This window comes from Dermochelys coriacea, chromosome 11 (assembly GCF_009764565.3).
Source record: "Dermochelys coriacea isolate rDerCor1 chromosome 11, rDerCor1.pri.v4, whole genome shotgun sequence".
Classification (NCBI taxonomy): Eukaryota; Metazoa; Chordata; order Testudines; family Dermochelyidae; genus Dermochelys; species Dermochelys coriacea.
The window spans coordinates 50672030-50687333 of NC_050078.2; the positions used below are offsets into that span (position 1 = coordinate 50672030).

Consider the following 15304-nt stretch of genomic DNA (forward strand, 5'->3'; position numbering starts at 1 on the left):
TGTGGAAACAGTTATCTGTCTCTCTCAAAATTAATTTCCTAGAACAAAATTAGCAATTTTGTAAAGAATATATCCTATTACACTTATTTCTCTCTCCCTATGGCTTTTTAACTGCATTTTATTAGGGCTTCTCTGCACAACACGCTTAATTTTGAGCACTCAACATGGATTTTTTTTTTAAAGTTGTAATACGTCATCTACACTGTCCAAATAGGAAATGCATGCTTTCTTCATCACTAAATTTCTTTAAATTACAAGTGAAAACTAAAGATCTATATGAAACATTCATCTTAACCATAACCGTACAATTCTGTGTGGCAATGGGTGATGGGAACATGTGAAATTGAAACTGGAGTTTCTTGTGGTGGTTGAAAGACTGTAATTTTTTTTATACAGTTACACTGATTTGTTTATTGGAGCCCCCCTCTTTATGGAGCGTGGTTCTGATGGCAAGCTTCAAGAGGTGGGTCAGGTCTCCATATGCCTTCAACAAGCCTCTGGAGGTTTTCGGATTGTAAAGCTGAATGGGTTTGAGATCTTTGCGAGATTCAGCAGTTCTATTGCACCTCTGGGGGACCTGGACCAGGATGGCTTCAATGGTAGGACCTCATTTTGTGAATTATTAAATTCATAGTTTAATGTGAATTCTGAACACAAACAGATTAGACTGTTGGACACGAAGGTCTAGTCTCCCTTTGTTGCATATATGCTATTCCCAAGAATGCTAACAGGAGTTACATGTGCACAACACGCAGAGACTATACCAATTAAACTACAGCAATGACTATTTTAAGCTGTTATATCAGTCCATGAACAACTTTATGAATGATAAGTACAGTAACAACTTTGATCAAATACCTCATTCCCATAATGAGTTGGAAGGACAGCTTTGGTGAAATTTCGAGGTTTTATGATAGCAAATACAACCGCAACAAAGGATATTTCATGAAGGGATTATAGCTGATCTTCTAGCATTTCATTTGGTCCGTAGGAAATGTTATAGTTCAGAAATGTTCATGCTACAAAACAGAACAAGAAATACAAACTAGATCTAAAGAACAATATTAAAGGTGTCCAGGAGATTCTTCTCATGCATGAGAGGCAAAAATTTGATTTCAGGCCAAGTATTAGTGTGTATATGTTACAACATCTTTTCATAGGAGAAAACAGTTTTAATGTTCAGCTTTTAAAGAAATGTGTTTTGCTGCTCAAAATAGTCTATGCCAGTGGTTTCAACAAAAGTGAATATTTTGACTTCTAGTTGTTAGTAGCATGGAATCCTTGTGCAGAGGTAACATCTCAGCAGCCATTCAAGTACAAGTTCAATAAGACATTAGTAAGATCAAGGCGAAGAATAGTCCTGCAAAATACTGATTGTCCGACTAGATGACACAAACAGTCTTTTCTGGTTCATTTTCTACTCTCTTATGCTTTTCTGCTCAGGGTATTTTAATCAGACTTAATTCATTTGTTAGGTAACTGAACAGAATCTTCACCTTTTTAAAGTTAATTCAATTACTAGGGTTTAATCATTACTATGTCTTTTCCCTAAACTCTACTGTTCCACTCTGTGATAGTCATTTGGTTAACCTGCTTTCCATCCCAGGATGGTACAGGACCATTGTCTCTGCTGCTTTTATCAGCTCAGTGCAGATGAGTCCCAATGCCCATAAGACAACCGTACTATATTTGAGAGTTTCTTCTCATTATGCGGTTTTATATAAATTTACAGGGAGTAATGTTATAACATCTGCTACGTGTTGTTTCATATTTTAATACTTTGGGTACCAATGGTGTTCTTGAATCAGCATGGACACTGTTAAATTCAGATTTTATATACACTTCCAAAGTACTGACTTGTTTTTTAGTTGCGTTTCCTGTAAGGAATCAGATTAGCGTTTTGTTTACTCCCATTTATCATTCACTGCTAATAGAAGTGTTCTCAGACTTATTGAGTTGTGGCACAATTGCATTAATTTAAAATTCTGCTTATGGTATATGGCCAAACACTCATCAACATAGCGCTTAGGATCTAATAACTATGTTGTACTCGGCTGGTTTAGGTATGTAGGAGCCATTAAAAATCTTGAACCTCTGGATGAACATGATTATGTTAATGAAACCTAGTTTGGTGAGTTGTCTCCAGAAGTGACCATCCTGGGTGTTTTAGGGGAAAGTGTTAAATACCCAGACTCCAGATAGGTTGAAAAAGTGTGTTTGCAGGACTGGGCCCTTCTGTGTTGCAGATAAGTCTACAGTACATGTGCTCCTTAAACATTAATTTTGGTGTCATCCTGGAAAATCTCAGGACCCTACAAGTTATATAAAACAGAAAAGAGGGTGTAGATAGATAAACCTTTCAGAGAATAGTAGAGAATTATCAACTTGCTGCCATGTACTGAAATCACTCTGCTGTAACTATATTTTTTGCCCATATGAATTGTTCAGTGTCAGCACAAAGAAGTTCTCTTTGTTTATATTGGGAGACATTAAGGCTATTGCTTTTGGTTCACAGATATTGCAGTTGCTGCACCCTATGGTGGAGAGGACAAAAGAGGGGTTGTTTACATCTACAATGGAAGAGCGACAGGTTTGAATGCAGTGCCATCTCAGATTCTTGAAGGACAGTGGGCTGCCCATACTATGCCACCAAGTTTTGGGTACTCACTGAAAGGAGCCACTGATGTGGATAAAAATGGATATCCAGGTGCTTTTTTCTTGACTTAGCTTTAGAACAGTTGCAGTATTTTGACTGCATCGCTTTTGTATGTCTGACCAACTAGTGTCCCTTTTTAAAAAAAGGATAAACTCTCAAATCTAGCATTTCTTTCTCCTTTCCAGATTTGATTGTCGGAGCCTTTGGTGTTGACAGAGCTGTTTTGTACAGGTAGGCACATGGTGCATGTTCTCATGTAAGTGCAGGCAGGAGGAAAGCTCAGTGCAAATTGTAGATTACAGAGTGGAACAGAAATAGGAGAGAGAGAGTCTGAAGTTCTGTCTTGCTGCATTGCAAAATGACATGGATAAAAGTGGTTACCTCATTCTTTCCACTGTGTTACTGTGTGGTCCATAATCTATTATTTGCTTCTGATGGATGTGTCCAGAGCTGAGAGAAAACACTGCATGAGCTCTTCCTCCATGGCCTCCCCTGAGCGACAGTTCTCCAGAGGCCTGCAGGTGTAGAATGCTGCTGGCTGGTGAGATGTGCAAACCTGCTCTCATCCTTGACAGTTCTGCGAGCTCCTGACTCATTATGGGCAACTCCTCCTGTGAGAGAGGGGCAGAGTGGGGCATTTTCTCAGGCCAGAGTATTAACTTGAGCACAAAAAAGTTCATGGCTGCTTCACAAAAAAGGGAAGTAACTTTCTCTCCTCAGAGAAAGGGGGGAGAAGGGGAGGAATTGCGGTAGAGTGCCAACTCATTGTCTGATCTGCTTCTGGGGCCATGTAGCTGTTCCCTACCCCTTACCCAGGGTACGGTGTAAAGTTACAATAGAACCATTAGGAATCTAGTTTAAAAGTGTCATTAAGGTTCTTCAGTTCTGCATGTATTCACTCAAGTTCTTTGGAGGAGACTGATCTCATTCCACTCCCTTCCCTGTTCCCTCTACTTTTCTGCATCTGCCTCGTCTTGATTCATTCTGACGTTTTGGTAGTACTGATGTGAGAGTCCACAGCTCCTGGTATCTGGGGCAGCTTTTCTTTAACTCTCTGCCCCATCTACTTTCCATCTCTTTGAATTCAATGAAAAAACTTCTCGTATCTTTTTCCCATCTGCTGCTCTATCATTACATTCTGTATCTATTATTTTTGGCTTTACTTAATGTATAACATTTTTCATACTATGAAGAATTTTGTCATGTAGTGTTATACGAGTGTCATTGTTCACACAAATGTATTTACTTTCATCTACAGGGCTAGACCAGTTATCAGTGTAAACGCCGGCTTAGAAGTTAACCCGACCATTCTAAATCCTGAGGAAAAAATCTGTGAACTGCCAGATACCGGTGTGAAAGTTTCATGGTAAAGTGGTTTGTTTTTACTTCTACCCTCTCGGCCTTGAGAATTTAACTAATAAAGAGATTTTAAAAAATGAAACTGGATTTTCTGAATGGCTAGGCAAAGCAAAGCAAAGCAAGCACACTTGGGGCTTGAGCCAAATCCCGTTAAAATCAATGGAAAGACTCCCAGTGACTTCAGTGGACTTTGGATTTGATCCTCACTTTTCACCTTTCATTCACAGATGGGAAAATGTTTCCACTGAATAGAGTAAAATCTCTGCAATTAAATCAGCTAAGAGCTGAACAGCTGTATATCAGTGAAAATAAGAGAGTCTTCAGTTTCATTTTGGAAATTTCTACAGGTCCTGGGTTCCTAATGAATGTCAGAACCAAGGTTCAGCATCTTGTGGATGAATGCTTGTATAATCGCTTGCAAAATTATTGCATAAACATTTACTATTACTGATAAGAATTAATTCATTGTTCAGGAAAGTAAGAGACCACTAAGGTTGGTCTGAGCTGGGTGTGTTGGGACCAGATGTCTTGCAAACTCCCTCTAGCAGTTCTGTTTTAACAATTCAGTTCTGGACTGCAATCGCCCTGCCTTTTTAGGCCTGGACTCCTCAAAGCCCAGGCTGCCAGTTGTTCCCCACTGTGGAGTTCTTTAACAATATAGGTCAAGAACCCCAGCTCACTTTCATTTCTGGCCTACCGCACAATTTGAACTGTGATCTTCACAAGTGAACATTATAAGGCTAATCAAACTCTAAAGGCTCTGCATTTCTACCGTCGCTGTCCATCTTGAAGTTTTAAATTGTTATAGTGGTAAGAGCTATTCCCCAATCAACAATGACCCTTCAGTGTAGAGGTGCCCTGAGCCGAATAAACTGCTATATGCGTTCTCCACAGTCGTGTTTAAGGTTGATGGCTCTCTCTGGTACTTCAGTCCCCAGAGCTATAATTCTGCAAGGTTTACTTCCTAAACCTAAAGAGTGGCTGCCGAACATGCTTCAGGGTATTTTGTACCCCCCGCTCTTGAAAAACCTCCCCAACGTTAAACTTCCCCATATGGAAAGAACATCATCCCATATCTTCTGAAATTTCCAGTTTTCTCCCAGGTTGGGAGTGCAGACTGAGAGCAATGCATTAAGTTTTCTACCTGCTCCAGTTGGGGTGAAAAAACACATGACCTGTTTTTGTATATTCACTTGTCCTCATAAATGGAGAAGGAGCAGGGCAGGTTTTGGACAGCGCCCCATGACCCCACTGGAACGAGATGGAACTAAAGAAACCGTCATTAATCTGTTCTGATTTCTTTGGCTATGAGGATTGAACTTTGGGAGTGGACTGGGTTTGGAGTCTCTCTCTTTGTTCAAAAAAAAAAAACAAAAACAAAAAAAACTTTGAACTGGGAAAGTTATGGGAGAGCGCTTTTAAACCACATTCTGCTGAAAAATATGTAATCAGATATGCTTTTTTGAAATCTTTTTTAAACAGCTTTAAAGTAAAGTTCTGCTTAACAGCTGATGGCAAAGGAAAGCTCCCAAATAAACTCAGTAAGTTTTGCTGTTTTAAAAAATGTCAGTCTTTTCAAATTGTCTGTAAACATGAATCCTGGTCATAACTGTTTCTTAATCAGTGAAGTAATTGCTTTTTCAGTATAGAGCTTGATCCTTCCCAGTGCTGAGCCCCTTTAGACATCATTCAAGTTATTCGGAAGTGAAGTCCCAGTTCAGCGGTGAATTTAAATATCGATTATACTTTAAGCATATTAGGTCCTACGAAATTGAATGGGCTTTAAGCATGTGCTTAAGTGGGCTTGCTGAATTGAGGCCTGACAGCACTTGTCATCTGGCAGATCAGCTCTTTAGCTGTATCTACAAAAGGGAATTTTAGATAAACAGTTCCCTTTGGTATATTAATAGAACTAACAGTGGAGATGGTAATTCAGATTCTAAGGGCCTAATCCAACTCCCATTCAAGTCAATGGAAAGACTCCCATTGGCATGGATGAGAATCGGACCAGTTTCAATAAAAGATTCATTCTAAGAGGCTTATATGGTGGCTCTATGTAGGTTTTTGCAGTGCAACAGACTGATGGTTTCTGATTGATTATACTGCCAATTACAGGAAACTTTCAGTGTGGGTAATAGATATATGATCTGGCAAGGTTTATGTAGAAGGAAATGTATTGTATTTTAAGTTGTGGATCCATATCAAATATATTAAGCTATGATTAGATTAGTAATAATAAAACTGGAGGATATATATTGTGGATGTAAGATTGCTGCTGTCTCTGGAAAAAAATCCTAACTTCTGCTTTCATAAAGAAATCCCAATATAGAGGCAAACCTATTACTTGAAGATTTGTCTTCAAAAATAATATGCTTACAGTGTTGAGCAGAAGATTTGAGGTCTCATTTTATTACAATATCAACCTCTGTTACAATATTGTGATGACGGATTTAGTATTTGAAAAAAATACAAGTTTTTAAGAGGGCACAGCAGTTAGATTGCCATTACAGCTGAAGTCCACTTGTGACTTATTAGCTGAGAGGAGCCTGCTATGCATATGGGTGGTCAAGAAATTCCTAACTCAAATGCTTTGGATTTGATAGCCTTCCAAGTGGAACTGCTGTTGGATAAGCTTAAGCAAAAAGGAGCCTTAAGGAGAGCTCTGTTTCTCCACAACAAACAGCCTGGTCACTCTAAGAATATGACACTGGTCAAAGGGGGCACAATGCGTTGTGAGGAACTTCAGGCTTTTCTGAGGGTAAGAGGTCACTTCAATTAAACTTTTAGGGCAAATGTCTTTTGCCTTATTATACACATTGAATAAAGAGCTGTAATTACCAGAGTTGTTGTTGTTTGCCCTGAATTATTATTGCTATAGAAAAAGGATGGTTTTGTGATTAAAACCACTGGGCTGGGTTTGGAGAGTCAGTTCTCAGCCCTGCCTCAGACTTCCTATGCGTCCTTGGGGAAATCATTTAAATCTCTCTGCGTGCCTCAATTTCCCATCTGTAAAATGGACATACTAACACTAACATTGTCTGTCTTGTATATTTAGATTGTAAGTTCTTTAGAGCTGGGATTTTCTCTTTGTTTGTGGAGCAGCTAGCATAATGGGGCTCTGATCTTGGTTTGGGACTCCAAGTGCATAATACAACCGATAAATAATAATAGTACCCAATATTGGTAGGCTTTTGATTTGAATCCAGTGCGCCTCTGGGTTCTTTTGTTCTGATTTAAGAACGACCTGAATCATTTCTCCTCCAGGATGAATCTGAGTTTAGAGACAAACTTACTCCGATCACCGTTTTTATGGAATATCGGTTGGATTACAAAACAGCCACAGACTCATCTGGATTACAGCCCATCCTCAACCAGTTCACTCCTGCTAACATTAGCAGACAGGTATATTCCTGACAGTTTTTGATTAAACAGAATAGACAATGTTTTTAGCCTTTGGTGCCTAAATCCACATAATGTTAAACTAGTGGCCTTATTTTTGGAAACACCTCTGAAAATATCAGGACACCTAAATATGGATATAGGGGTCTAGCTGTAGGCACTGAATTTTGAAAATGTTTTCCAAATACACGTATATATTTTTTTTCTCTTTTATACGTTACTCTTTGGCATTAGACACACCCTAGTCTTTAGAGCTGAGCTCTTTTTCACCCATCATATTTAGCTGTATTACAGAAAACAGAGGTCAGGTCAGCAGTAGGCATGCTGGTCCAGAAGGGTGAGAGCTTTTAATCCATTTTCTCATTTTGAGCTGCTGTACTTGCCATACCTATGTGAAGTTTCCAGGGAGAGGAAAGAGTAAGTTACTCACTGCAACATGCAGTTCACTCCTGCAGCTTATTGGTGTTCGTAGATCAGTGAGCACTCCTCCTCCTCCCTTTTTAACCCGATACCTCAAAAGATGCAGTCATCTCTAAAAAATTTTTTTGCTGTTTCCCATTCTGGAGTACAGGGTTCCTAGAAATTGTTCCTGATCTTATGCTGCCTACAGTCTTATGCTTACATTTTTATAAGTTTCAGAGATGCTCTGTAGACTAGTAATTTGTCCTTGCAGTTCTTTCAAACAACTTGATTTCTACCTTTTTATTCCAAGCTTTGCACAGAGAGCATAGTGGAGATGTGATGGTAAAGAAACAGATATGATTTATATAAGATGAACTGCAAATACATAATAAAGACATTGGCTTTAGAATTACATAGTGGGCAAGTGTAAAGGGGCATACAGCATGCATAAAAACTGTTTCTTTTTTCATAATTTATGTATGTAGAGACAAGTAAACAGTTCCCCTAATGAGAATTGTTCCAAAAAAGCCTTTGAAAAAAGCAGTGATAAGGGAATTGTGCTGATGAAGATACATGTATGAATTAATGGGCTGAACTTATTAAAGCCATAATTGATTTTGCATAGACACACATCCTGCTGGACTGTGGTGAAGATAATATCTGCAAACCGAAATTGCAGGTTGCAGTACGCAGGTAAATTTCAGAGTTTGAACTGGAAAAATAACATCTAATAAATATGGAAAAATATTATTGGGAAAGGTAAACTTCCTATGTAAGGCTCCAACCCTACATATATCTTGTGTACTGTGAGTAGTCCCATTGAATGGAATGAAATGAAATCATTGGGAGTACTCAGAATGTAAAATTGAAGCATGTGCATAAGTTGTTTTTGCTGGATCATGGCCTAGGGGAACCTGTTTTCCCATTGTGACTGAGTGCTGTTAACATAAATGAGTTGTGAGGAGAAACTAAACTCCTGTAAAGACACCGTGGCTGCATACATATAGTCATCATTGTCTCAGCTAAAGTGAAAACATATGACAAGGAAAGCAGAGCATGTAGAATCTTCAGCTACAAACCAAAGGGCTATACCACGGTTTCATAGCTGCTACTAGAAGCAGTTAGACACATGAAAAGGTGTGATTTTTATCCAGCAGAGGGCAATCGTACAAGCATACATGAGTATGTACACACATACGCACCCCATTAGATGGCAAAGTTTGCAGATGATATAAAATTACTCAAGGTTAAGTCCAAAGCTGACTGCAAAAAATTACAAAGGGATCTCACTCAGCTGTGTGACTGGGAAACAAAGTGGCAGATGAAGTGCAAAGTAATTCATGTAGGAAAACATAACCCCAGCTCTACATACAAAATGATGGGGTCTTAATTAGCTATTACCACTTAAGAGATCTTGTAGTCACTGTGAATAGTTCTCTGAAAACATCTGCTCAGTATGCAGTGGCAGTCAAGAAAGCAAACTCTGTTAGGAACCATTAGGAAAGGAATAGATAATAAGACAGAAAATATTATAATGCCATTACAGTAGAACCTCAGAGTTACGAACACCAGAGTTACGAACTGACTGGTCAGCCACACACCTCATTTGGAACCAGAAGTACACAATCAGGCAGCGCGCGCGCGCCCACAAAAAATTGTACAGTACTGTTAAATGTAAACTACTAAAAAAAATGAAGGGAGAGTTTTAAAAAAAAAAGATTTGACAAGTTAAGGAAACTGTTTCTATGCTTTTTTCATTTAAATTAAGATGGTTAAAAGCAGCATTTTTCTTCTGCATAGTAAAGTTTCAAAGCTGTATTAAGTCAATGTTCAGTTGTAAACTTCTGAAAGAACAATCCTAACTTTGGAGTTATGAACATTTCAGAGTTACAAACAAGCTGTTCCTAACTTTGAGGTTCTACTGTATATAAATGCATGGAATACTCGCATCTTGAATACTTCGTACAGTTCTGGTCACCCCATCTCAGAAAAGATATATTAGAATTAGAAAAGATACAGAGAAGGCCAATACAAATTATTAGGGGTATGCTTCCACATGAGTAGAGATTTAAATGACAGTGTCTGTTCAATTTAGAAAAGAGATGATTAAGGAGGAAAATGATAGAGGTCTATAAAATCATAAATGATGTGGAGGAAGTGAATAAAGAAGTGTTTGCATTGCGTTCACGTTACACAAGAACCATGGGTCACCCAATGAAAGTAATAGGCAGCAGGTTTAAAACAAATATAAGGAAGTACTTCTTCACACAACACACAGTCAACCTGTGGAACTCATTGCCAGGGATGTTGTGAAGGCCAAAAGCATAAATGGTTTAAGAAGAGACAGAGAGAAGTTCATGGAGGCTAGGTCCATCAATGGCTGTTAGCCAAGATGGTCAGGGACACAAACCTGTGCTCTGGGTATCCCTAAACCTCTGCTTGCCAGAAGCTGGGATAGGACAACAGGGAATTGATCACTTGATAATTGTCCTGTTCTGTTCATTCCCTCTGTATCTCCTCGCATTGGCAACTGTTGGAAGACAGAACACTGGGCTAGGTGGAGTATTGGTTTGACCCAGTATAGCCATTCTTATACTCTTACGCTTGAGAAATTTTATACCAATTCAGAGAAAATTTGGGTCCCTTGTAGTTTATATGCAACATTTTCAAAGATTATTTAGGGAAAATCTTTTACATTTATCTGGAATTATTAGAAAGTGATATAAATGTGTGTGTTTTTTTGGAGATGCTGCTTGCGGCTCTGTAGTTAACTTTAAGCTGAGTTTGCACTGTGTGTGTGTGTGTGTGTGTGTGTGTGTGTGTGTGTGTACCTTTATATATAAAATGCATGTTTGTAGTTATTAAAATAGCAAGGGCATACCTGGGGATCTAGCCCTTATCATTTATCTGCTGTTCTGTGGTTAGGAAGTGTGTGTGGTGTTGTGGTTGGTTTGTTTGTTTTGTTTTTTAATTGAGAAGATGCTTTGTCAGGGACAGTTCCTCCTAATGACATTTCATATTTGCTCCATTATTGCCAGTGACGTATCTTTTCCCCTTTAAAATCCATTGCAAGTTGTATTTTTTGAGCTATAAAAGATTTATTGCAAGTTAACTGTGGTGACCCCTAATGCTCTAGTGCAATGTCTCTTGTTTCTGTAAATCCTAACTGTTAAGCATCACTACTTTATGTGAACACAGTATTCACTTTTGCATTTGCTGTGCTTGCTCAGTGATCAGAAGCAGATCTATATTGGAGATGACAATCCTTTAACCCTGATTGTCGATGCCCAGAACCAAGGGGAAGGAGCCTATGAAGCCGAACTCTTTGTTATCATTCCACCCCAAGCAGACTTCATTGGTGTTGTTCGTAACAATGAGGTAAGTTTCTAATTTGCTTTCTTCCTGTGAGTAGTCCTGTTGCATTTATTCATGTGGAGGTTTGCAGGATTGGGCTCTTAGTGCTGCATAAACTTCAGTCTTTAATTAAGCCTAAAAATTCAGATGTTCACCCAAACCTCTTGGCTGTGTAAAACTTTATTGGAGATTTCATTAGAACGGATGTCCTTGCAGGAATTCTGTGGTACAGTACTTACTTTGTTTCTGGTTAATGTCAAAGTGCAGCTGTAGCTCACGAAAGCTTATGCTCAAATACATTTGTTAGTCTCTAAGGTGACACAAGTACTCCTTTTCTTTTTGCGGATACAGACTACCACGGCTGCTACTCTGAAACTTTATCTACAGTGACACTTATGTTTCTGGTACCAGATGAAACCAGAAAGTCAAAGCAATGTGTGGGAAATATTAAAACCACAACTTTCTAGTGAATTGTTCTGGCCTCCCAGCACATACTCTCTTTCTTGCCTGCCTTATGTAGTTTTGTGCACTCCAAGCGTATATGTCAGTAGCACAACACACTATTTTACCTTTTAGGAAAGAGTTCCCAAAAGTAAGCTATTCTAAGAGGGGCTCTAGATCACCAGTTATTAGACTGGGTGCACTAATATTCTCCTGCTCTAAACTCTCTCTAACTCGGTCCCAGAAATTACAGATATTCTGTGTTAGCCTTCCAATTAGTCAGGTGATCACAATAACTTTGAAATTGCCCGAGCAGATGCCCAGCTCGAACTTCAGAGCTGAATTATTCTGATTCAGGAGAGAGTTGTTAAGCAACAATGGATAGACTGCACACAGCTGCAGTGAATACATACAAATTATTTCTGGCACAGGTCTTTGAACAACACCTTTGCTAATTAATTTATATTCAGACTCAGCATTTCATATCCTGGGTAAAGAGCTGAGCAAATCTAAGAGACAAAGAATAATATTTGGGTTCTGCTACTCCCTCCCTGCCACACAAGTGAAGAACAAAGGGAAAAATCAAAGAGTGGATTCTGCTGGAAATTTTGTAACTGCAGAATCCTCATAAATTAAGGGGCTTCAATTCTCTTGGTCACATGGAGTATTTGGGATTGACTTTTAACTGCTGCCCCCGTAGCCTTCTGAGATGTTTGTATTTCTTGGAAGGGACATACAGATTCTCTAAATGCGTTTTCGTTGGCATCACACTTGCACAGGCACAAGCAACCAATCTCTAAGCACCAATGCTGATTCTTGAAGCTTCTGTGAAGTTTCCCAGTAGTGCTCTGCCTTAGAGAGTGCTTAGATCCCACTGTGCTTCCAGAACTTCCCCCATCCTCGTTTTCTCTCAACACAGTTAGGCCTTTGACCTATAGGCTTGTTTAAAATGGCCACAAAGTTGGAGAATGCTGAGATGAATCGGTAAATGCTATTTTTGCCATGAGTTCTTGCAACGTAGACTGACTGGATTGCTCTCCTTCTGATGTCTTCTACATGGTGACCTCTGATGTGTCAACACACATGCACTGTCCCCCTACCCTCAACTAGTCAGCCCAGGGAGGAGGAACAGCCCTCAACAGCTGAAGAACCCTAGGTTTAGTTGGACTGCCAGGATGCTAAGACAAACCTTACCTTTGATGCAAGTTATCACACTTCTTTGATAGCCAAGGTCTGTAGGATGCACAAAATGAAGTTGGATTATCCCTCTTCCATACTTGTAAAGAGAGCACCTGCTCTTAAGAAAGGGGCGGGGGAATCCTTTTGTTTAAGCCTCCTTAGCTCTGTTGTTGTTCACTGTCATAGTGGGCACCACTCCTTTAGTTCCATATGATAGTGTGCCCTTGGGTATCCTGAGTCATACTTCAAATGGCATGTTGAGAGAGGTTTGCCTTCTCCTACCCTAGATCTGTCATCTGTTAACTTGTGCGCTGTGGACTTAATCAAAACCTGATGTCTCTGATAAGGACTGCTTCTGAGAAGCTACTGGCATTTTGCCTTCAAAGACTTGTCTCTCTTAAAGTGAAGTATTAAGAGACATCATCTTCCTCTCCAAATGCAAACAGATGGACATCATACCGAAAGGACTGAAGGTAAAAAATCCATTACAATCTACATACCACACAGACTATGCTGACAGCTTGTGCCACACACTCTCAAAGAAACTGCGGAACCACCTGATCAACATCCTCTACAGCAAACAGGGAAAGATTAAGAATGAGCTCTCAAAACTGGATACTCTCATAAAGAACCAACCTTCCACACAAACTTCCTCGTGGCTGGACTTTACAAAAACTAGACAAGCCATTTACAAAACACACTTTGCTTCTCTACAAAAGAAAAAGGAAATTAAGCTATCTAAACTACTATATGCCACAAGGGGCCACAACAATGGTTCCCGTAACCCACCCAGCAATATTGTTAATCTATCCAACTATACTCTTAGCCCAGCAGAAGAATCTGTCCTATCTCGGGGCCTCTCCTTTTGCCCCTCCACCCCCACGAACATGATACAGTTCTGTGGTGACCTAGAATCCTATTTTCGACGTCTCCGACTCAAGGAATATTTCCAACACACCTCTGACCAATCTATTAACCCACAGAGACCTTCCTGCCAACACTACAAAAAGAAGGATTCTGGGTGGACTCCTCCTGAAGGTCGAAACAGCAGCCTGGATTTCTACATAGACTGCTTCCGCCGACGTGCACGAGCTGAAATTGTGGAAAAGCAGCATCGCTTACCCCATAACCTCAGCCATGCAGAACACAGTGCCATCCACAGCCTCAGAAACAACTCTGACATCATAATCAAAAAGGCTGACAAAGGAGGTGCTGTCGTCATCATGAATAGGTCGGAGTATGAACAAGAGGCTACTAGGCAGCTCTCCAACACCACTTTCTACAAGCCATTACCCTCTGATCCCACTGAGAGTTACCAAAAGAAACTACAGCATTTGCTCAAGAAACTCCCTGAAAAAGCACAAGAAGAAATCCGCACAGACACACCCCTGGAGCCCCGACCTGGGGTATTCTATCTGCTACCCAAGATCCATAAACCTGGAAATCCTGGACGCCCCATCATCTCAGGCATTGGCACCCTGACAGCAGGATTGTCTGGCTATGTAGACTCCCTCCTCAGGCCCTTCGTTACCAGCACTCCCAGCTATCTTCGAGACACCACCGATTTCCTGAGGAAACTACAGTCCATTGGTGATCTTCCTAAAAACACCATCCTAGCCACTATGGATGTAGAAACCCTCTACACCAACATTCCACACAAAGATGGACTACAAGCCGTCAGGAACAGTATCCCCGATACTGTCACGGCTAACCCGGTGGCTGAACTTTGTGACTTTGTCGTGACCCGTAACTATTTCACATTTGGGGACAATGTATACCTTCAAATCAGCGGCACTGCGATGGGTATCCGCATGGCCCCACAGTATGCCAACGTTTTTATGGCTGACTTAGAACAACGCTTCCTCAGCTCTCGTCCCCTAATGCCCCTACTCTACTTGCGCTACATTGATGACATCTTCATCATCTGGACCCATGGAAAAGAAGCTCTTGAGGAATTCCACCATGATTTCAACAATTTCCATCCCACCATCAACCTCAGCCTGGACCAGTCCACACAAGAGATTCACTTCCTGGACATTACGGTGCTAATAAGCGATGGTCACATAACCACCACCCTATATCGGAAACCTTTTTGGCATTTGCTCCAACCCCTCAGACAGAGACAAACACCTACAAGATCTCTATCATGCATTCCTACAACTACAATACCCAGCTGCTGAAGTGAAGAAACAGATTGACAGAGCCAGAAGAGTACCCAGAAGTCACCTACTACAGGACAGGCCCAACAAAGAAAACAACAGAACGCCACTAGCCATCACCTTCAGCCCCCAACTAAAACCTCTCCAACGCATCATCAAGGATCTACAACCTATCCTGAAGGATGAGCCATCACTCTCACAGATCTTGGGAGACAGACCAGTCCTTGCTTACAGACAGCCCCCCAATCTGAAGCAAATACTCACCAGCAACCACACACCACACAACAGAACCACTAACCCAGGAACCTATCCTTGCAACAAAGCCCGTTGCCAACTCTGTCCACATATCTATTCA

The 15304-nt window shown here is 40.3% G+C and overlaps 1 protein-coding gene across 1 annotated transcript in view; it reads left to right on the plus strand.

The window, feature by feature from the left end:
• ITGAV (integrin subunit alpha V) overlaps nucleotides 1–15304 on the plus strand; it is a 93377-nt gene that overhangs the window by 51128 nt on the left and 26945 nt on the right. The window contains exons 12-20 of the mRNA XM_038422732.2: nucleotides 397–599; nucleotides 2516–2707; nucleotides 2842–2887; nucleotides 3915–4022; nucleotides 5498–5556; nucleotides 6619–6773; nucleotides 7280–7417; nucleotides 8442–8509; nucleotides 11047–11194. Of these exons, the coding sequence (XP_038278660.1) occupies nucleotides 397–599; nucleotides 2516–2707; nucleotides 2842–2887; nucleotides 3915–4022; nucleotides 5498–5556; nucleotides 6619–6773; nucleotides 7280–7417; nucleotides 8442–8509; nucleotides 11047–11194 (1117 nt within the window). The remainder of the gene's footprint in view (nucleotides 1–396; nucleotides 600–2515; nucleotides 2708–2841; nucleotides 2888–3914; nucleotides 4023–5497; nucleotides 5557–6618; nucleotides 6774–7279; nucleotides 7418–8441; nucleotides 8510–11046; nucleotides 11195–15304) is intronic.